General features: G+C 44.3%; 1 protein-coding gene across 6 annotated transcripts in view; it reads right to left on the bottom strand.

Moving 5' to 3' along the window:
- Positions 1-3,349: 3,349 nt before the first annotated feature.
- The window catches only part of LOC146853832 (membrane-spanning 4-domains subfamily A member 4A-like), a 242,673-nt gene continuing 223,331 nt past the window's right edge, over positions 3,350-22,691 (bottom strand). For all 6 annotated transcript variants that reach the window (XM_085650405.1, XM_085650409.1, XM_085650404.1 and 3 more), the window contains one exon: positions 3,350-4,361. In XM_085650405.1, the coding sequence (XP_085506531.1) occupies positions 4,173-4,361 (189 nt within the window). In that variant the 3' untranslated portion in view covers positions 3,350-4,172. The remainder of the gene's footprint in view (positions 4,362-22,691) is intronic.

The raw sequence follows: 22,691 nt of genomic DNA, 5'->3' as shown, positions 1-22,691 counted from the left end.
ATGTCTCCACCCCGACCCTCCTTGTTAGTGGCAGTGTGACAATGACTTAGTTCCAAGGTGTGGGGACATGCTCCAGATTGATAATCGCCCAATACCATCCCTATTGTACGCCGATGACGCTATCATCATGGGCTGTACACTGGTAGCTGTGCAGCATCTTCTAAATGCTTTTGTTTCCTTTAAGGAGGGGCTAGATGTGAAGATTAATAATACCAAATCTTTCATAATGTCTTGCTGCTATAGGTTGCCCGAGGCCAGTTTTCAAGCTGCAGGTAATCCCAGTTATCATGTGACTAACTTCAACTATATGGGGGTAACCTTCAACTGCAGTGGGTCCTGGTCCCCCAGATAGAAAATTGAAACAATCAGCTTGCAAGGAGTATTAATGGAGTGTTTTCTTTTGCTGCCAAATTGGGCACAAGATTGCTCACTCACAAATTGGCCATTAATCGTGCTAAATGTGTTGGACTGACTATCTACGCCACAGGGCCGTGGGGCTCTCAGTCGCTCTCGGCACTGCAGACAACTGACTATAAATTGACATGGCTCCTCTTGGGTTTACCACTGTCTGCTTTCTCTTTCATCACACACAGGGAGTTAGGGCTTCATCACACACAGGGAGTTAGGGCTTCATCACACACAGGGAGTTAGGGCTTCATCACACACAGGGAGTTAGTTAGGGCTTCATCACACACAGGGAGTTAGGGCTTCTTCACACACAGGGAGGTAGGGCTTCATCACACACAGGGAGGTAGGGCTTCATCACACACAGGGAGGTAGGGCTTCATCACACACAGGCAGTTAGGGCTTCATCACACACGGAGTTAGTTAGGGCTTCATCACACACACAGGGAGTTGGGGCTTCATCACACACACAGGGAGTTGGGGCTTCATCACACACACACAGGGAGTTAGGGCTTCATCAGACACGGAGTTAGGGCTTCATGACACACGGAGTTAGGGCTTCTTCACACACAGGGAGTTAGGGCTTCATCACACACAGGGAGTTAGGGCTTCATCACACACAGGGAGTTAGGGCTTCATCACACACAGGGAGTTAGGGCTTCATCACACACAGGGAGTTAGGGCTTCATCACACACAGGGAGTTAGGGCTTCATCACACACAGGGAGTTAGGGCTTCATCACACACAGGGAGTTAGGGCTTCTTCACTCACAGGGAGTTAGGGCTTCTTCACTCACAGGGAGTTAGGGCTTCTTCACTCACAGGGAGTTAGGGCTTCTTCACTCACAGGGAGTTAGGGCTTAATCACACACAGGGAGTTAGGGCTTAATCACACACAGGGAGTTAGGGCTTATGCACATTGAAGATGTTTTAAGGTCTTGTCCATTGTTAATGTGGTTCAGGATCTGGGTGAATCATGCGCTCTCTCAAAACAGACTGCTAATTATGGACTGCCTATATCTTTCATGGTCCCTAGATATTCCCTGGCTGAGGGGCGTCAGTGGATTTATTTGAAGAGGCCTTGCGATCCTTGCCCACAACACCCAAAAAGACACTCAGGGATACGTGCTTTATGTTCTGGGTTGAAGAAAGACAGGCCAGGATGTCTGCATTCCGCTCTTTCATTCATTATTTGCATCTTGATCCCCCAGGCGCCTGCAATCATTTATATCATATGACGCACAGCACTAGCAGCACTTTATTTTGCTAGGCTCCACATTAATACATTCCAGACTAATCACCGTCCCCCAGTGTATTGACTGGTCACGTGACCTTGTGCCCTGCCCATGTAATGAGGTAGGCAGCTCAAAGCACTTTACATGCAATGTTGTTTTGCATTTTTTATTCTGCTCAAGAATCCATGGTTCTCAAACCTTTATTAGTTAAGCTTTCCTTGTGTCGCTGCACAGAAGCATTGCTCCTGCTACAATCTTTGGGATCAGAGGAGATTGCTTGTACTGTTTATTCCTTTTCGAGTTTGGTGCTCAAGACAAGCAAATTGCACGGGCGGCTCTGCCCATAAGGATGACATTTATTTGCACTGAGGCCATAGACTCATTTTAATCCTGTTTCCCGTATTGGTTGAAAATTGTTACTGCTCCGCTGCATTTAAATCTATGGGGAAGATTTACAAGCCCCTTGCGTCACTTTTGCGCCGTCGTTACGTCACTTTTGTGATGCAGCGGTGGCGTAAAAGTAGCGGCCCATTTACAACGTGACGCACCTAGGGAGATGAGTCACGCTGTAAAGCCCTGTGTCACATTATACCTGCGTCAGGTATAATGTATGCAGGGTGGGCGTTCCCATGACCAACTCCAGCAATGCGTCACTTTTGGATCAACAGATGCGTCAGAATATTTGGCGCATCTGTCAATCCTTGCGCCATGGTGCGCCGTATTGTAAATACAGCGCATCCATGGTGACGCAAGGCTTTTGGATGGTGGCGCAGGGAAATTGACGCATCTCTACAGATGCGTCACGTTCTTGTAAATCTGCCCCTATGTATTTTTGAGATTCTTACAACAGATGTTTTATTCTTGTAGCATTACATCAGGAATGGAAACCTTCGGGACTGTATTTTTTGTGTACTACGATATTATCCTGGGATGTACTGCCTCAAATTGATATGGTTTTTGTGCAGGAGGTGTCTCTTCCTGCACAAAAACAATACCGTTTACAACGCCGGCACTCTTGCACCAACGTGAAAGGGTACCTGCATTGGTGCTAAACAGCACATTGTGCGCCTGCAGTGGGAAAATAAAGGAATGGCCATATTATGTTAAATACAGTGCTTTCCTGCCCTTTCCCAGTCACAGAGAGCAGCACAGCAAGGACTTGCTGCACTGCATTGTGTGACTTTTTGATAAAGATGCCCCTAGGTCATCATGGAGGAATAATAGGCCACCTTTTCAACAGTGGCGAAATGAAACATGCATATGTAAACCAAAGGAAGACCAAACTGCAATAAAGGGAAGAATCAATAGTCATAAAGGGTATCCTACTCCAATCCTATATGGTTAACATCCTTGAACTCCTTGATGCTCTGGGACTCTATACCAATCGTAGATATCTCCACATTCAACCTGCAGAGCCCCCTTATACCTCCAGCATCTTACATGACCAGGTGACTTGGAAGGAGACCACAGCAAGTTGTACTGGGTGTGTTCACACATATGGAATAATTGATTCCCGAAATCATCTCTGAGCTATCTAAGACAATCTCTTGCCTGCAGACATTAGATACTACTCAGATTATTAGGGCTTCAGAGATTGATGAGAAGGAGCCTGGGATGCAACTTCATCTAAACATCTGTGATTGTTATTCATTATATAACGTAGAATTCAGTGAGATGGCGAAGAGAATACATGATGCAAACCTTTGAGAAAGATGTTAGGTTAGTGTCTATTTTTGTTGTAGTTACTTTATTCGATATATTAAAAAAATATCATAAAAGTTTGATACAATACATATAAAAACAGTTTAAAACCCACTACAACTATAGACTTCGGTCCTTATACAATTAAAAAAAATAAAAAGCAATAGATATATACATACAACATTTTCGGAGACCCCCATTGGGTAGTGGCTATTTTATTGTTGCCACAACTGACTTTTTCATTATCCTTACCAATCCAGATCAATCAGTTATTGTCTATGGTCAGGGAGTGTTTTTGGAGGAGCGATCTTGCATTGGTGGCTGTTTGGGGCTGCCTTTTGGGAGGTAGCCAAAGGGTGTTCTACAAATAATGTAATCATAAATGAGGTCAGTCTCAGTGGGGTGACACTTTCCTTCAAATATAAAGATGAGGTCTGGATATGTTACTTTTGAAATGTATAATTTGATCGATAGATAATTGTCCTTTTATGGTATCTTGGAAGAAGAATTATGGTGTGGGGAAGTTGTTGTGATGCTTGTTCTTAGGGAGGAAATCTGAGAATGTTATAGATTGGATTTCATTCTGACATATATCAACTCTTATGCACACTAAGTTTATATTTCTTGGCAGGTAACTAATTGCAACCCTATATGGTATATCGTCATTTGTAAACTTTGAGAGTGTTTAGAAGCACAAGGTTTGGAAAATAACTGTTGCTAGAGCATCTCCATCTAAAGATATTTTCATTTTGCTCCATGTTGCCTCTTGCAGCATACATATCTTCTTCCTTCCTCTTTAGGTCTCTGTTCAGCTTTAAATAGCATCCTCAGGTCAGTTCATGTAGTGGTTTGGGGGTGAAGGCATTTTAGGCGCTGCTGGTAATACTTGCTCATATGTCTCTTCATAGTATGACATATCTTCTGGTGTAGATGATCCTGTGTATGGCATTGGCATTCCTGAAGGCTGTCCCGAGGTGTTCCCAAAAGACGCAGGGTGGTTGTGCTGCACCGCAAGTACTAGCTGCATAAACAAGACATTGTTATCAATGTATATTCATATTGTTAGTGTCATCATCAGCAGCATCACATAATAGATCATCAACACGTTACTGTTGTGGTCCCCACACCAAAATGCTAAGCATAGCTACCATGTACTGCAATGAATTACCAAAAATTGATCTGGCATTCTTAAATCCATGTCCAGTTGTACAGTGGACAATTTAGGAATGTTGAAAGGCCTCTGCATGGTTGTAAATTGGAATTCACAAACATGTTCAAGCAATAATTCAGGAGTATACTACTATTGCACATTTGCAGGAGTACTGTGGAATTATTTGGGAATTGCTGATATTTGTATTTATTTACACAATTTGAAAGGGTTGACATATACAGATGTACAAATTTCCAAGTTTCAGCTTTAAGTATTCCTTTACCCCTGCCCTGCCTCTCCAATAACCCAACACAATTCTCACTTCCTGTGCTGGCAGAGAGGAGAAGAATGCTTGGAGGTAGTCGGTGGAACCAGGCAGAGCGGAGAGCCCGACCCAATACATCCTTAACTGGAGTTTGCCATGGGATTAATTATCGGTGGTGGAGCAAAGGGAGGATTGAGTACTCACCCATTGTCTTGAAGACCTGGGCAACTTACAGTTTTGCTAGGCTGGTGGAGGAAGGAAAGTACCTCGGCTGACAGTCTTTTCCGCCAACATTTAGGTCTAGCACTAGCCAAGACCTTTTGATTTTAGTGAAATTCAATAAAACTAAGACAGACAAGATGCTGAACAGCGCTAAACATAGCACAACACACTAAAGCAACAACATAAAAAACTCAAACTACTGCTTCAGCAACACAACAAAAAGAGCACAACACATAAAACATAATACAAAATGCATCCAAAATAATTCTTCAACACAGCAAAACATGTAAACACAATACAACATTCAAACAGAAGCCACCAACACAAACGAACAACACAAGAACACAACACATCAACACAACGATATGGACACCAACAAATAAACATAAACACCTAACAGTACACAAAATCTAAACAACACACTAAAATTCCAACAAAATGCAACACAACCACACTGCTGTGTTAAGGTATTGTGTTACACACCATTAATGTGTTGCTCTTTTTGTTGTATCATGTTTTGTTGTTTTTGTGCATTTTGAGTCATGTTGTCACAACCAGAAAACGCAAGCAACCTTTGGCTTTCATGACTCACACTATTTAATTGTGGACTGCAGGGGCTTTCTAGGAGAGGCTTCAGTGGTGTGGTAGGTTACTTCAGAGAAATGTTAAAGCATAGGCAAAGAGGGCATTTGCCCAGGGCCCCCAACTACTATGGGGCACTTGTGAAGGTAAACTATGTCACCCATTTCTCTATCACAACCTCTCTCACTCTCCCCACCTTCCTTTACCTCTGACACTGGTCTCTCTCTATGCAGTGCCATCTTAAGGATTTTGGGGCACTGGCAAGACAGATTTCAACTGTTTTTGTGTGATCCTGTTTCTCAAGTTGTAACATATATTCAGTATCGTTTGACATCATGCAAACTTAAAATAGTGGGAAATGTGCAATACAATTCAAAGTCGTATTGCGCAGGACCCCAAAAAATAATTAAGATGTTCAGATTTACAAACATATGAGGGATCATTAAAGGCATTGCACAAGTGGGAGGATGCTCTGTGGTGTTTGGACAAAATATTGAGTTTTAAATATTATTAAACAGATATATCAGAAAAAAATGTAATGTGATACAAAAATATCATGATGCAGAAATATTGTTGTCAAGAATATCAATATATTAGGTAAGTAATATCGTTGTTATGAATTTCATTTTATTAAATACTGTTGTAAAAAATTGTTTTCTAATTATTTTAATATGTTTTAGTTCATATAATAATTGTATTTGTTGCTATTGTTTGCATAATTGTTATTAAGTTTTTAAAATATAGTTTGCAATTTTAAATGATTTCGATTTTTCAATTCAATTGCAAATGGTATTTACACTTTTGTTGTGGATTGTTGGGTATGTAGGGGGATCGGGTGAGAAGTTAATTAAGCAATAATGAATTATTTATTAATTAATAATAGTTAAGTATGTTTGTGATTGATATTAACTATGTTACTATCTTGCCTTGCCTGCATCAGCGTGGAGAGTTCATCTGGACATCCCTTCACTTTCTGCCTTAGCTCCTCGCCGGACCCGCTGCGCGGGTCCCGCTTCGTTGTTTCCGGTTACCTGACTGGTGGTGAGCCTGCCTGCTGCTCTTGAGCTGCCCCAACTGATTTAGACTGCCGTTGTCAGTGTGTGCGTGTGGACGGGACCACAGGGCTGCGAGCTGACCCGCAGGGACTCAGTGTACCAGGAGTCCCTGCGTGAGGCCGAGACCCGCAACACCTGGGTCGCTCTCCCTGCTTGCCCCGCCCCCGCCACACCATTGTCCTCATTACTGGCCTTTCTCCCCGCTGCGCGGGAGCGCCCGGGGCTAAGCCCGGGCAAAGGGCGGGCCGTACCAAGGACGTACAGGGACGGGCCGGGCCCTTTTTTCTTTCATTGTGGACTTGAGGACTTACAGCATGTCTTAATGATGTATGTGAGCAGATTTTCTTAAGTAGTTATTTTGTGGAATTTAATATTTTTTTTTTGTTCCCGTAGTATTTTAAACTGTATATTTTTTGAATAATGCCGCTATTAACTAGGAAGGGTAGGCAGGTCACAGTAAAGTCAGGCAGTGGTAAAGCCACCGGAACTTTAGATGATTTTATTATCCGGGCTACGGGGATACTGGAGAAAGAAATCGCCCTTACAGAAAAACGTTTGTCTTTGGATCTTGTCACGGGCAAACGCTCATTCTGGGGACGGATTGGCTCTGTGGTTACTCCGGAAAAAAGCATAACTAATGACCTGGAAGTTAGCCCCAATCTAGTAATAATCCCAGACTCCCAAGAAATACCTAGGGGGGATGTTGTAGTGGATTGTCCATTAGAAGATCACACTGCATCGGATATTAGCGGGGACGGCAAGCTGTGCACTAACTCGAGTTTGTTGGAGCCTGCCCCCTTGCACCCTCAAGCTCTGGACCATGTCCAAGCAGTTACACAAACCAGTAAACGTAAAAGAGGGAGGGGTCAGATGAAGGGAAAGGGAATACGGTTGGGGGAACCCGGTTATCCGCCTATTTGCTGTAAAAATCGCAATAATGATGACCTGTTAGGACACATTGAAACTTTGTCAAAAAGCCTCTTGATGCCCCTCATAGAGAGAACACAAATTGTCAATCTAAAATTAAATCAATTAGAGCTCTTATTATCAGTTAATACACACTCACTGGATACCTTGGTTAAAAATAGTAAATCTCTTGAGTCCCCAGAGATTTGCATTGCTACAAAGAAGGGTTCTCAAAAAACTTCTACCCAAAACTCAAGCAAATCATCCCAATCCTTTATATCTGGTGATACTCAGCGCATCCCCGTTCAGACAGCTTTAACTAAACCCACACTGGTGGTTGATGCGGCCTCTCAGCCAATGCCTGAGATAGCCGTAGCAACACCGATCCCAACTATATCTATGCCGGTGGTAGCACTGGGAGCTAAACCAACTCTATCAAGTGGACTATTAGTTTCGGGTAAAAAAGCTCCTCCAAGTAAACCAATTTGTGTGAACATACCCCCCGATTCCGCCCCTTTTATGGTAATCCTGACAGGGGTCCCGGTGGTTGCACCGAATAAACATGAATTAAGTCAGGATTTATTAAACAAAGCTATATTCTGACTTAATAATAATAGACCACTTCCCCCAGCCTCTGCCACAAAAATATTAGGTGTACGAAGGGTTCCTTGGGTTGGCCCAAACAAGAAGGATTTAGAGGGGGACTGTATTCTTATCAATTTTAGGGACAGGTGGGTTAAAGACCTAATTTGAGATAAAGCAAGGTTTGCTAGAATGGGGGACATCCAATGTATAGGCCTTGAATATTTTTATCCCAACCTATATCATGTTTCACCAAGTAAGTGTTACTCTGGGCCAGGATTGCAGGGAAATGGTCACTCTGGGTCAAGACTGCAGGTAAATAGTCACCCTGGATGGATACAGAACAAAACTGTATTTCGACCCCCCCAAAACCATCCTGGTATGAGGTACCAGGGTGATGGATGCCCTATGGGGCCTATAAGTTTTAGTAACACTATGCAACTACCCTATGATCAACCAGAAATGAGAGTTCAGGGGGAGGAATATCTAGGGTGGATGCCAAATAGCAAAATTCCCCTAAGAAATCGTTTTGACCCATTGGCGGGAATGGAAGGTCTAGATTGACCATTAGACAAAAAAAAAGGAAAATGTATCACCTATATCAGACTTGGCTATAGGGAAAAACGAGGGGGTAAGCCAGAAGGAAAATTCGGTGGTGGATGTCACCGATCTCAATGCAGGGTCTAATATACTTTTGGATACACAGGTGATCAGTATCTTAGGCCGTGAGCCAAACCTATTGATTGTTGAGCACGACCAGATAAGTTTAAAAGAGCCTGTGGACGATAACCAAGGGGAACCTACGTTGTGTCTAATTTCATGGAATATTGCCGGTCTTGCGGGTAGACTAGAGGATGAAGGTTGGTTGGATTATGTGGGTAGCCAGGACATTCTGTGCTTCCAGGAGACATGGAGCAGAAAGGGCGAGGAAATTGACAGTTTTCAATCTTTTAACGTCCTGGCGGTACCATCCCCAGCGGGGAGGGCTAGGGGCGGGATAATGACAGCACTCTCTATCAAACTTAAGAACTTGATAATTTTAAAGATAGCGGACACTCCTTGGTTCCAACTGCTATTGCTTGAAAATCTGTTCCCCGAGCCCTTGTTGTTAATCAACTGGTACCATAATGTTTTTGATAGGAATGATGTAACCACAATTCAGAGCTTGGAGGACGCAATAAGCAAGACTCGTAGCGAACGACCTCCATTATTCGTTGTTTGGGTTGGTGATTTTAACTCTTCATTGTGCAAATTTGGTGGTTCAAATGTGTGTGGTCTTGAGGATTTAAATAAACAACCTTTGATGCATTTTAAACCCACGCCCCAGGGGGATGCCTTAAATAATATTATTGTTCTAAATGATTTATGTATGGTAGAGCCCTGGGCAGCCCCAGATATTTCGCCAATACCAACCTTTCACGGATCAAGAGGTGCAAGAAGCACTATTAATTTTATTTTTGTGTCCAGTAACTTCCTGCTTTATGTCAATAGACTTGAGAGAATAGCTAATGCTGCAAGCGACCATAACCCCTTAAAGCTATCTCTGTGTATCCCTGCTAGTGGGAAACACTCGGTCTGGGATCAGCCTATAAAATATAATAAGAATCAGGGCGTTACCATGAAGTGGGGTAAAATAGATGCTGTAGGTCTAGAGGCGAAGATCTTTAATGACTGCAAGACTGAAATCGACTTATGTCAAATGTCAATATTAGACCCAGAAAAGGTTATTGGGAGCTTTGAAAAATTATGTGGGCATGTGGCTGAGTATCTTAAAAAACCAGTAGGGAAAAAGAATATAAAGTGCTTCAGATGGTTCGACTCCGCATGCTCCGCCTCACATAAATCCCTAAAAGCGGCCCTTATGCAAAAACCAAGGAATAAAGACTTGGTAAGATCAACTAGGAAGGCCTATAAAGAGGCTATTATAAAGAGGAAGCAGGAGTTAAAAAATTGTGCCTGGGAAGATTTAGAAAAGGCCTCTGAGCTAAAAGATAGTAGGCTCTTTTGGGACGTAGTAAATCGTCCCCGGTTTAAAAGTGATACCAAGGGAAGCATAGTGATGCAGGATACTGGTGAATCCTGGGAAGTTCACTTTGGTAAATTTTTTTATCCCAAGGCATTATCACCCTCGGATTTGTTGGATGACCCAGGAATTTTGGTAGTACCATCTACAGCTTCGCTTCTTAGCTCCTCGCTTACACTGGAGGAGGTTGAAGAAGCTCTGAGGAAAGGTATATTATTAAAAGCTCCGGGCCCTGATGCTGTTCCTTTGGACTTTTTCAAGCGCAATATGGAAGTATGGGCCCCGTTGCTGTTAAATGTTTTTAGGGCTGTGGTTGTTGGTAGCATTCCTGTATCATGGAAGAAGGCAGTGGTGGTGCCGATTTTTTAAGAAGGGCGATAGGTGTGACCCCCGATGCTATCGACCTATATCCTTGATTGATGCATCATGTAAGTTATTAGGAAGGGTCATTTTGGCCAGATTGGAAACGTGGGCTGATTCTGTTGGTTTAATTGTGAACTCCCAGTATGGATTTAGAAGTGGGAAGGGGACGGTCGAACAGTGTTTAAATTTGGCGCCGATTATTGGCAAGTACATGAAGGCAAGGAATTCTGCAATTTACCTTGCCTTCATGGACTTGTCTAGCGCGTTTGACACTGTTTGCAGAAGTAAGCTATGGCAGATGATGGATAGTATGGGCCTTGAAGAACCGTTGGTTACGCTGCTCCGCAGATTGCATGCTGCAACATCCGTGGCCATAAGGTTTGGACCTGGGGGTGAAATAACAAAACAGATTCCCTCAACTGAGGGGGTCCGTCAAGGGTGCATTTTGGCACCTTTTTTATTCTTGGTGTATACAAATGGATTGGAGAAGCATTTGCTGGACCATTGTTGTGATTTTCCAAAGGTAAATGGTAGGAGTATTCCCATATTGTCATATGCAGATGACACTGTTTTAATGACCCTCACTGGAAATAGCATGCAGACATGCTTAGATGCTTTTAACACCTTCATGTTGGACCTTGACCTAAAGGTAAATTTTGCAAAATCCTTTGCTATGGTCTGTGGCCCAAAAGGGTCAAAATCTAGGAAATTTGTGGTGAATAACTTCACCATTGAAAAGGTGGATAACTTTAACTACCTGGGAAATCTCTTCAACAACAAATTAAGTTGGGCCCCATTAATGAAGACTCGAGTCCAGAGTACTACTCGCTCTATAGAAGGTCTTTTCCGTTTTTGTGGCAAGTTGGGTCAAAAACCTGTTGCGCATCTCAAAACCCTATATATATCTAAATGCCTATCTGTGGCCACCTATGGGGCAGGAGTATGGGGGACTGAGAATCCTTCAGTCATACAGGTGATGGAAAACACATTTTTAAAACGGGTATTATTGATTCCATCGGGTTCATCAAACACCTTCTGTCACAACGAAATGGGAATGACCAAAGTGACTGATATTATCCGTCTGTCGCCTTTATTACTATGGTGCAAAATAGGGTTATCGGACGACCTCCAACTTTCTAGAGAAATTCTTTTAGATTGTATGAGCCTGGATAATGTAAAACAGATTCCCTGGCTGTTATATGTTAGTGACATGTTGCAGAAGATAGGTTTGGGCTATGTTTATGAAAATCCTGAAAATATTCAGGGAAACATAAAAACCCAAATTAAAGCATGTTATTGGAAATTTTTAGACATACCTAGTTCGGGAGGCCCAACAAGTCATGCATCTAAGGTTCAGCATCAGTTTTATTTAACTTGTTCGACTAATGTCCAATGGCGGTTTTATCTTACAAGGCTTAGGCTAAATACACTCCACTTCCTTTTTGCCTTCCCTAAACAAGGGGGTTGGTGTGAGAGGCTACCCCCCTGTCCTTGTAACAATAGAGTTAGTCAAAGTACCATACACGTTGTCCTTTTTTGTTCTTTATACCAGAAACCTAGGATTAGATTCATTAAGCCTATCCTGAAGGGGCGGCAACCATGTACCTATAATGAAGGCTATGACTACTTGTTGTCACTATCTTCTGTTGAAGTTTGTTGTGCTATGTTGAACTTCATACGAGTGTCGCTCCGGATTAGGAAACGTTATGGATAATCTAGTTTAGACCTGTAATTTCCCATTAGGTTTTTTGTACTTATGCTGTATGACGGTCTCTCAACTAAAATTTTGTTTCATTGATGGCTCATTTTAACCATGTATTTTATGCTTTGAATTTTGTGCTTTTATGATTCTCTGTATGAATCGAATAAAGATATTGAACGAACGAACAAACTATGTACATTATGCAATACTGATTTATATTAGTTTTATTTTAGGTGCAGGGTGCTAGGTTTGTAGGGATATTGGGTGGGACATTAATTAAGATATAAATTAATTATAAACAGTTAATAATGTATATGAATATATTAATATTTTATTAATTCTATACATTGTTTAATGATTACATATTTTAGTTATTGTTTAGGTACAGGCGGCTTGAGTTGTAGGGGAATAGGTTGGAAAGTTAATTAATAGTGAAAAATTAATTTATTATTATTTAATTGACTCTTAATTATGTGCATTACGTAACACTGATTTATTTTAGTTATATTACAGTTGCTAGGTTTTTAGGAGTATAAGAAGGGAAGTTAATTAAGTAATAATTATTTAACTAATCATTTTTCATGTAAAGGTAATTATTTAATTGAGTAATCATTATGTAGATTGTGCAATAATTCTATATTTTACCGATATTTTAGATGTGGGCTGCTGGGTGTGTAGGGGTTTAGGGTGGGAAGTTTATAAAGTAATAAATAATTAACAACGAGTTGTTAATTGTTAAATTATTATTTAATTGATTAATAATGATGTAAATTGGGCGATACATATTTATTTTAGTAGTATTTTAGGTGTGGGCTGCTAAGTTTGTAGGGGCATCGAGTGGGACGAAAAGTTAGTAATAAAATTACAATTATTTTTAATTGCCAATTGATAATTATTAACAAAATGTTTATTAATTAGGTAAATTGCTTACTTTGTTTTAATATATATATATATATATATTATATTTAAAAACGTAAATTAATATTCTTTATTTTAAGAGTATTATATTTTTTCTTAATTAACAGGGTTATTCAGATATGTAACGTGTTAGAAGTGAAGTACTTTACCTACTGTTGCACAGACTGGAGTGGGAATAGTAAATGTAATCCCTCAGAAGTCAACACTTTCCCTACTGTAGCACAGACTGGAGTGGGAATAGTAAATCTTCCCCCTCCAAAAACGCTTTACCTAGTATTAGACAAACTGAAGTGAGAATAGTAAATCTTCACCCCTCCGAAGTCAAAAGCCTTCCCTATTGGTGCACAGACTGGAATGGGAATAGTAAATCTCATCCCCCTGAAGTACAACGCTTTTCCTACTAGTGCGTTGTTTGGAGTGGCAATAGTAAATCTAACCTCTCCGAAGTGCAACACTTTCCCTAGTGTTGTGCTGTTTGGCATGGGAATAGTAAATTAAACCCTTTCTAAGTCCAATACTTTCCCTACTGTTGCACTGACTGAATGGCAATAGTAAATCTTACCCCTCCGATGTCCAACGCTTTCCTGCTGTTGACAGACTGGAGTGGGAATAATAAATCTTATCCCTCCGAAGTCGAACCCTTTCCCTACTGTTGCTTAAACTGGGGTGAGAATAGTAAATGTAACCCCTCCTGAATCAAATTCTTTCCCTTCTATTGCGTAGAATGGAGTGGGAATAGTACATCTTACCCATCCGATGTCCAATGCTTTCCCTACTGTTGCAGAGACTGGAATGGGAATGTTAAATCTTACCCCCACTAGGTTCACCAAAATTTGTAATATTTAATATACAATCTAAATTAATTCATATATTTTTGTTATTGAATTGTTAATATTTTTATGACATCATTGTAAATCTATTTTTAGAAATATATATATATATATATATATATACACACACACATTTTCATAGTTATACATTTTAAATATAAAAAAATATGTAAAATAAATAATTGTATTCATTGTTACACTATATATAAATATATATATGTGTAAATATATATACACATGAACACAAACATATATACATGTATATATGTGTTTATGGGTTTGTATGAGAATATATTCATGTATAGCATTAAATATTAATGGAATTTACAATATATATATATATATATATATGAACATATTTAACATTTACTACTTTGATTCCATCTAAAAAAAAATCTGTATTTTGTATTTTTTGGGACGATATTAGTGAGAACAATATTTTTTGCTGATATTTTTGTACTCACCATTTTAAGTATAGGGACAGGATATTTTGATAAACAATATTTTTGACACACTCTTTTTACCAATGATATTGTTTGCAGCAATATTGTGTCAGTGATGCTGCTCTTTGAGGGATAGCTGTTGGGTGGCAGCACACACAAAACTCTAAAGCTGAGCAGTATCATTATACTAGTCAAACAATTTGGTCATGATTTGCGACCAGTATTTTTGAATCCAGAATTTGGCAAACCAAACTATGTACTAATAGGTTGGTCCGTAAAATTTCATTCAAAGTGGATCACAATCCGACCTACCTAATTACTATTCATTAGGTAGTTCGCAAATTACGACTCACTCCAATTGGATACAATCACAGGGATCGTGGCCTACAAGGGTCAGTAGGCCATCATTTCTGTGATTGCATTTAAATGAAGAAACAGTTTTTAAACATCCCAAATTCCTTAAAGTAAACGGAATGGCATTTTTTTTCCTAAGTTTTCTTTTTTAAAGTTTCACTGAGAGTTGGACCACTGCCTACTCTCTCAGAAACTTTTTCAACAATTCACAAAGGAAAAGTGGTCTTAAGTGGACCCCGTCCCTTTCGCATATTAATTTCTGCTCGCCAAATATAGATACATTAGGGTAACAATTTGGTGCCAAAACCACATCCTTCCAAAATATTGAATTAGTATCCAGTCACAATTCAATTTTATGAGTGTACAAAAGTTTAACAGCTCTTAAAAGTACAATAGTATATAGGAAACCATACTCAGAGCATTTCAGACAACACATTTTTTTATTACATCTGCCCTTAAATGATAAATGACTAGACTAACATAATAAACTTTCCTCGAATGTGTGATGTTACAATGCATGGTGTTACCACGCGGTAGGTAACAACGCGGTCGTTACAAGGACCGCGTTGTTATCACTCGTTGCTTTACATCGCAAGTTGTTTCTACGACTTGCACTAGATGGTGCGCTGGACTTAGGAATAGCATAAATTACTTTTCCTACTCCAGTTAGCGCAACAGTAGGGAATGTGTTGGATTTAAAATCCAACACATTCCCTGATGTTGCATGCCACCTAGCGCAAGAAGTAGAAACGAATTGCGATGTAAGGCCACGCGTGGTAACAATGCGGTCCTTGTAACTACCGCGTTGTTACCTACCTGCGTGTTAACAACAGCGTTGTAACTGCTGTTTCCCACTTTCCTCACATGGAATGTTCAAGGACTGGGCAACCCGACTATGTGCTGTAAGATATATTCATATGTATGCAGACATAAGATAGAAATGGTTCTGCTCCAGGGCATGCATCTTTCTAACTACAAAAGCATTGACAGGAACAATTCATATGTACCACTTACTCATCATCACAAGAGGGATAACGATAAGGATAAAACCAGGGATCCCATATTTGATAAACAGATAATATATAGACTCAGATAGTAAATTTGCACTGCTTAAGGGCCATCTTCATGGTATGTCTATGCCTCAAATGCTACGAAACTACACGTCCAAAAATGCTTAGTGTGAGGCCCGGCGTATAATAAAAATCTTATGGATGTCTGGGGAGTATTGTGATCATTAGACAGGAGTTATTCATTCTCTTGCCCACTACTCTCAGGAGTAAATTTATACTTGTGTACCTTTGAGGCCACATTATAAATGCATATTAGGTGGTTTAAGCACAGGACATGCATTCCCAAAATATGGTGCCTACAGACAGAGGGTAAAATGTACAAGGACATGGTGGAGTGGCACCCCTGTGTTTTCCTATGTCCTGGCACTCACAATAGCTGCCTAGCACCAACACAGACACCCTAGTGCCATAGTATGAAGGTGCCTGCATTGCAGGGATTATTGTTTATGTGCAGGAGGGTGTCTTTTCCTGCACATAAACAATTAATAACGGCGATTTTCTACGTCTATGTGTGCTGCATTTAATCAATCATTAATGGTGATGTGCTACTTCTATGTGCAGAATGCACCACGCATAGTAGCAGCTAATTGGCATTATTTAATGATTGTTTTTGTGCATTAAGGGATATCTTCCTGCACAAAAACAATAACTAATGAGCTTTTGCTCTTTCTATATGTGCTTCTGAATGCAGCACACTTAGAAAGAGCAAAAACCAATAAAAGTATTTCTCCTCGTTGTGCCGATCCAACACCTGCTTTTACATGCCAGTAGTTTTTGGCACTGCCTCAGATTTACACATCCTTGTAAATTTGGGACAGCGTCAAAAGCAATGGTGTTAGACCTGGCACCTTGGCGTGAGTCTCCCTTCCATTGTTTGCTGTTGCCTCATGTGTTTTTGCTGGTGTTAGATGCTTTGGGCACTGTGCCACTGCTATCCAGTGCCACAGTGCAAGTGCGCCTTATTGTAAATTGATGTATGGATTAGTGATTCCATGATTGGCTGATTTGGTTTACCTGTCAGACCCTAGTACAGCGCACCAGGGGTGCCCAGGGCTGGTACTCCAAATGCTGCTAGTGGGCTTGCAGCACTGGTTGTGCCACCCACAGAAGCAGCCTGTTAAAGTGTGTCTAAGGCTTGCCATTGCTGAGCCTGTGTGCAGTCTGCTCCTGCCATGCTGACTGGGCAAGTGCACCCACTTGCCAGTCCCTAAACCTTCCCTTTTCTGCATATTAGTCACCCCTATGGTAGGCCCAAGGGCAGGGTGCATTGTAAGTATAAGGTAGGACATGCCCTGGTGTGTGTGGCATGTCTTAATTGTGAATTACAGCCATTTTCGTGTTTCACTATTGCAAGGCTAACTGTTCCCCATAGACCAGAATGGGCAGTTTGATTATTACATCTTATGATCCTAACTGACCAAGGGAACTAGGTAGAAATTCAAGTTTAGTATGCCTGAACTCAGAATGATAAAATGCATCTTTTAGTGAAGTTGGTTTCTACATTCTGTGTTTGAAAATACCACTTTTAGAAAGTAGGTATTTTCTTGTCTAACCATCCAAGCCTGCCTCTGCTAGGTTGTGTATTCCTTGTCTGGAGTTGGAGTGACAGGGGCTGGGGGATTCCAGGAGACAGGGTGAGTCAGCACAGGGCTGAATAGAAAGATCTGCATGTAGATGGGTGGGAGGAGTTGCACCTGGGACCGGAATAGGGCTGTGCCTTCCCTCCACAATGCTGGCTCCACCTCCTGTGGTGCGTCTGATGTCCCTGTCCTGCACTGTGAAAGGAAAGGAGTCTTGTCAACAAAGTGCTCCAGGACTGACCAGAACAGGTTTGGACTAGGCAAAGGCCTTTCTGCCTTCAGAGAACAAAGAGAAACTGTGTCGCCGTTGTAGCTGTCGCATCACGGAAGCGCCTCACAACACCGTAGAAGCGACGCGTGTTGCCGCCGCAGCCGCATCACTGAAGAAGGGTGTCGCCGCTGTAGCTGTCGCATCGCATTGCAGAAGCGTCCCGCATCATCGGTGAAGTGTGTCGCCGCCACAGACGCTGTCGTCACAGCACTGAACAAGAATGTCACCGCTGCATTTGCCGCCTCGCCGGAGCGTCTCGCATCACCGGAGAACCGTCTCTCAGGGTCTGTCACGGCTTAGAAGTATCGCTGAGTCACCGCACGGCCGCCGTGCGTGCACGCATCATGTCGCATCCAGAAGAAGACGCCATCTTTGTTTCATTGCACCGGATCTTCGCCGCATCGCCACGGAAGCGCAGTAAGGAACCGACGCATCACCGTTCCTGCGTGTAAGGAACCGACGCATCACCTTCCCTGCAACACTTTTGTTGTATAGCGTTACGCATCCAAAGGTACATTGAACTCAAAGTGTCGCATTTTAACATCTAAAGAGAACTAAGCTAATTCTCACATTTTAAGTACAGTATTGTGGATTTTTGTCGTCTTGTGATAAGTCTATATAAAGAATACTTATTTTTTTATATAAAACTTGTGTGGTATCCATCTGTAGTGTTGTCACTTGGTTACTGTATGTGTTCACAAATGCTTTACACACTACCTCTGAGATAAGCCTGTCTGCTCATGTCAAGCTACCAAGGGGGTGAGCAGGGCTTATTTTAGGAGTGTACCACTTACCCTGACTAGACGCAAGGGTCCCTATTTGTCAAAGGTACCTACCTCTGCCAACTAGAGACCCCCAAATCTAACAAATGGGTATTGCAGTGGAACGCCCACAACCACACCCATTGCATGCTCCTTTCATGCAGATACCTGTGTGAAAGGGTACTATATTTACAAAGCGGCATTAAGCCCTGCAAAGTGGCTTAACATTGCTTTGTAAATATGGTGCAGGGTATTGCGCCACCGCAACGTCAAAAAAAGTGACGTTCCGGTGGCGCAATCCCCTTGTACATATGCCCCAGACTGACTCAGCAGCAGGGCATTTCGTGGTACACTAATGGGGAGGATTGATAACTGTTTTCTGTAAAATGCAGAGTCCACAGGGAAAGCAATACTTGAATAGGAGACACTGTGTCGATTAATAGCAAAAGTAAAGATCTAAATTAGGAATTGACTTAATCGGAGAAGACTACTGCCACATTGGAAAAAAATAAAATGTAACCTGGGGAGAGTGGAATAGACCTGCTATAAACACAAGCAAAGTATGTGGAGATAGTAGAAAAACTTAGGGTATTTCACTACTACGGGTTCATATTTAGACAAGCTAATAAGGGTGATAAGGCTTGTCATCTTTTCCCATGTTGAGACAGGCAGAAATGACCCACTGTCTAATTAAATAATTTTGGGCCGATGGTGTTTTTGCAATAAAAGATAAATGACACTAGTGTGTTACTACACACACCCGTACACATGTGATCTCAGACCCTATACGGTTACACTGAGAGAACCTGTATAAAATAATCAGTGCACAGGCAGAGGAACTGGATGCCCCACTTACAGTACTGAAAATGAGAAATACAATTGATCTCTAACACTGTGTGGTTGTGATGTGAGATGTTAGATGCTCCTAGAAGGGCATGGCAGGGAGAGCGGTGCAGCGGGGCATGGAGCAAAGCGGCCCAGCAGGTTTAACTGCCGGAGTACATTGGAACCCGCTCCTGGTCCTGAGGATGCAGAGGGATGCCATGGTGGCTCAGTTTTCAAAGAAGCCGCACCAGCAGTAGCTGACTGTATTGGTTTTCAATCAATCAATCAGTGACACTTGTAAAGCGCGCTACATACCCGTAGGGTCTCAAGGCGCTTGGGGGGGGGGGGTGCCGCTACTGCTCGAACAGCCAGGTCTTCAGCTTCTTCCTGAAGGAGAGGTGGTCTTGGGTCAGGCGCAGGACGGACGGGAGGGAGTTCCAGGTCTTGGCGGCCAGGTAGGAGAAGGACCTTCCTCCTGTAGTCGCTCTTCGGATGCGGGGGACGGCGGCGAGGGCGTGGTTGGCTGATCGGAGGTGGCGTTTGGGAGCGTAGAAGTTGACTCGGCTGTTGAGGTAGCTCGGGCCTTGGTCGTGTAGGGCTTTGTGTGCGTGGGTGAGGAGGCGGAAGGTGATTCTCTTGTTGATGGGGAGCCAGTGAAGGTCTCTCAGATGTCCGGAGATGTGGCTGGATCGTGGGATGTCGAGGATGAGTCTGGCTGAGGTGTTTTGGATCCGCTGGAGTCTCTTCTGGAGCTTGGCGGTGGTCCCGGCGTAGAGGGCGTTGCCGTAGTCCAGTCGGCTGGTGACGAGGGCCTGGGTGACGGTCTTCCTGGTCTCTGTGGGGATCCACCAGAAGATCTTTCGTAGCATGCGTAGGATGTTGAAGCACGCCGAGGAGACGCTGTTGACTTGCCTGGTCATGGAGAGGGAGGAGTCCAGGATGAAGCCCAGGTTGCGTGCATGGTCTGTCGGTTTGGGTGCGGTGCCCAGGGCGGGAGGCCACCAGGAGTCGTCCCAGGCAGAGGGTGAGGAGCCCAGGATGAGGACCTCCGTCTTGTCCGAGTTCAGTTTCAGGCGGCTGGTCGTCATCCACTCGGCTACCTCTCTCATCCCTTCGTGCAGGTTGGCTCTGGCGGCGGCGGGGTCGTTGGTCAGGGAGAGGATCAGCTGGGTGTCGTCGGCGTAGGAGATGATGCTGAGGTGGTGTTTGCGTACGATGGCCGCGAGGGGGCTCATGTAGACGTTGAAGAGGGTTGGGCTCAGGGATGATCCTTGGGGGACGCCGCAGATGACTTCGGAGGCCTCTGACTTGTACGGTGGTAGGCGGACTCGCTGTGTTCTTCCGTCGAGGAAGGAGATGATCCATTCCAGCGCCTTGTCCTGGATTCCGATGTTGCTGAGGCGCTGTATTAGGGTGCGGTGGCAGACCGTGTCGAATGCCGCGGAGAGGTCTAGGAGGATGAGGGCCGCTGTTTCTCCCTTGTCCATCAGGGCTCGGATGTCATCGGTGGCGGCGATGAGGGCGGTCTCGGTGCTGTGTTTGGCTCGGAAGCCGGACTGTGAGGGGTCGAGGGATCCGTTCGTCTCGAGGAAGGCGGCCATCTGCTTGTTGACGGTCTTCTCGATGACTTTGGCTGGAAACGGGAGAAGCGAGATGGGGCGGTAATTCTTGAGGTCGGTGGGGTCCGCTGTTGGTTTCTTGAGTAGAGCGCTGAGTTCGGCGTGTTTCCAGCTTTCGGGGAAGATGGCGGTGTCGAAGGATGTGTTGATGATTTCTCGCAGGTGGGGTGCGATGACAGTGTCGGCCTTGTTGAAGACGTGGTGAGGGCAGGGGTCGGTCGGTGATCCGGAGTGGATGGAGTTCATCGTGCGGATGGTGTCTTCGGTGCTGATCTGGGTCCAGGCGTGGAGGGTGGTGGTGGGGGGGGTGGCTGGTCGGTCGTGGTGTGCGTTGGTTGGTTGTTGAAACTGCTGTGTATGTCCGTGATCTTGTGGAAGTATGAGGCGAGGGAGTTGCAGAGGTCTTGCGATGGGGTGATGTCGTTGTTTCCTGCGCTGGGGTTGGAGAGCTCTTTCACGATGTTGAAGAGTTCCTTGCTGTTGTGTGCGTTGTTGTTCAACCGGTCCTTGTATGCTGTTCTCTTGGCGGCGCGGATCAGCTGGTGGTGTTTCCGGGTGGCAAGTTTGTAGGAGGTCCTGTTGTCCGGTGTCGGTTCCCTTTTCCAGACTTTCTCGAGGGCTCGGCAGTTCTTCTTGGAGCTCTTGAGTTCGTCGGTGAACCATGGGGCCTTCTTGCTGCCGGGTCTGCTAGGCGGGGTCCTCAGCGGGGCGAGTTTGTCCGCGCAGTCACTGATCCACTTCGTGATGTTCTCGGCGGCCTGGCTGGGGTTCGCTGAGCTGGCAGGAGGGTGTTGGCTCAGGGAGGTGGCGAGCTGGTCTGCTGTGATCTTGTTCCAGCTTCTGCGGGCGGTGTGTTGCTGGTGTTGGTGGGTCGTCGTTCTCTTGAAGGTGAAGTGGACGCAGCTGTGGTCCGTCCATTGAAGCTCTGTGGCGTGGCTGAAGTCGATGTCTGTGCTGGATGAGAAGACGGCGTCGAGTGTGTGTCCGGCGAGGTGGGTGGGGGTGGACACCAGTTGCTTGAGTCCCAGGTTGGCGAGGTTGTCGAGCAGGGTGCTGGTGCTGTGGTCGTTGTTGTTTTCCAGATGGAAGTTGAGGTCTCCCAGGAGGATGTAGTCAGCGGAGGGGAGGGCATGCGGGCTGATGAAGTCGGCGATGTCCTCGCTGAATTGCGTGCGTGGTCCAGGGGGTCGGTAGATCAGGGTGCCTCTGAGGGTGGTGTTCGGGTTGGTGTGGATCTGGAAATGCAGGTGTTCGGCGCTGGTCAGGGTGTTGTCGGTGCTGGTCGTGAGACGGATGGTGTTCCTGTGGATGATGGCGATGCCTCCTCCCATCTGGTTGGCGTTGCGGTCCCTCCGGATGATCTTGTAGCCCTCTGGGATGGCGATGGCGATGTCGGGAGCTGAAGAGGCGTTCATCCAGGTCTCCGTGAGGAAGGCAACGTCAGGGGCTGTGGCGTCTAGAAGGTTCCAGAGTTCGATGGCGTGTCTGTGGACGGAGCGGGTGTTGAGCAGGATGCACTTGAGGTGGGTGCTGCTGGAGATCGCCTTGGCGGGTGCTGGTGCGGGGCTGGTCCGGATGCAGGAGAACTTGCAGGCGTGGCAGCTGAACGGGCCTTGGGTGCGTCTTGGAGTGGCTTGATGGCATTCTGGGAGTCGGCCGGTGTTGAGTGCGGTGAGGGTGGCGGCGGAGTACGTCAGGCGGGTCGGTCGGGGTCTTCGTGGGCCAGGGGTCCTGGCGCTGGTCGCGATCCGGTCGCGGACGGGCGCAGACGGGCTTACCTTTGGCGCGCCTTCGGCGCACAATCGGCGCGCCCGCTGCGCGTTCGCACGG

The sequence above is a fragment of the Triturus cristatus genome, chromosome 4_1, assembly GCF_964204655.1.
Source record: "Triturus cristatus chromosome 4_1, aTriCri1.1, whole genome shotgun sequence".
Taxonomy (NCBI): Eukaryota; Metazoa; Chordata; class Amphibia; order Caudata; family Salamandridae; genus Triturus; species Triturus cristatus.
The sequence above is the reverse complement of the archived record's forward strand: the minus strand, read 5'-3'. Positions and strand labels throughout refer to the sequence as shown.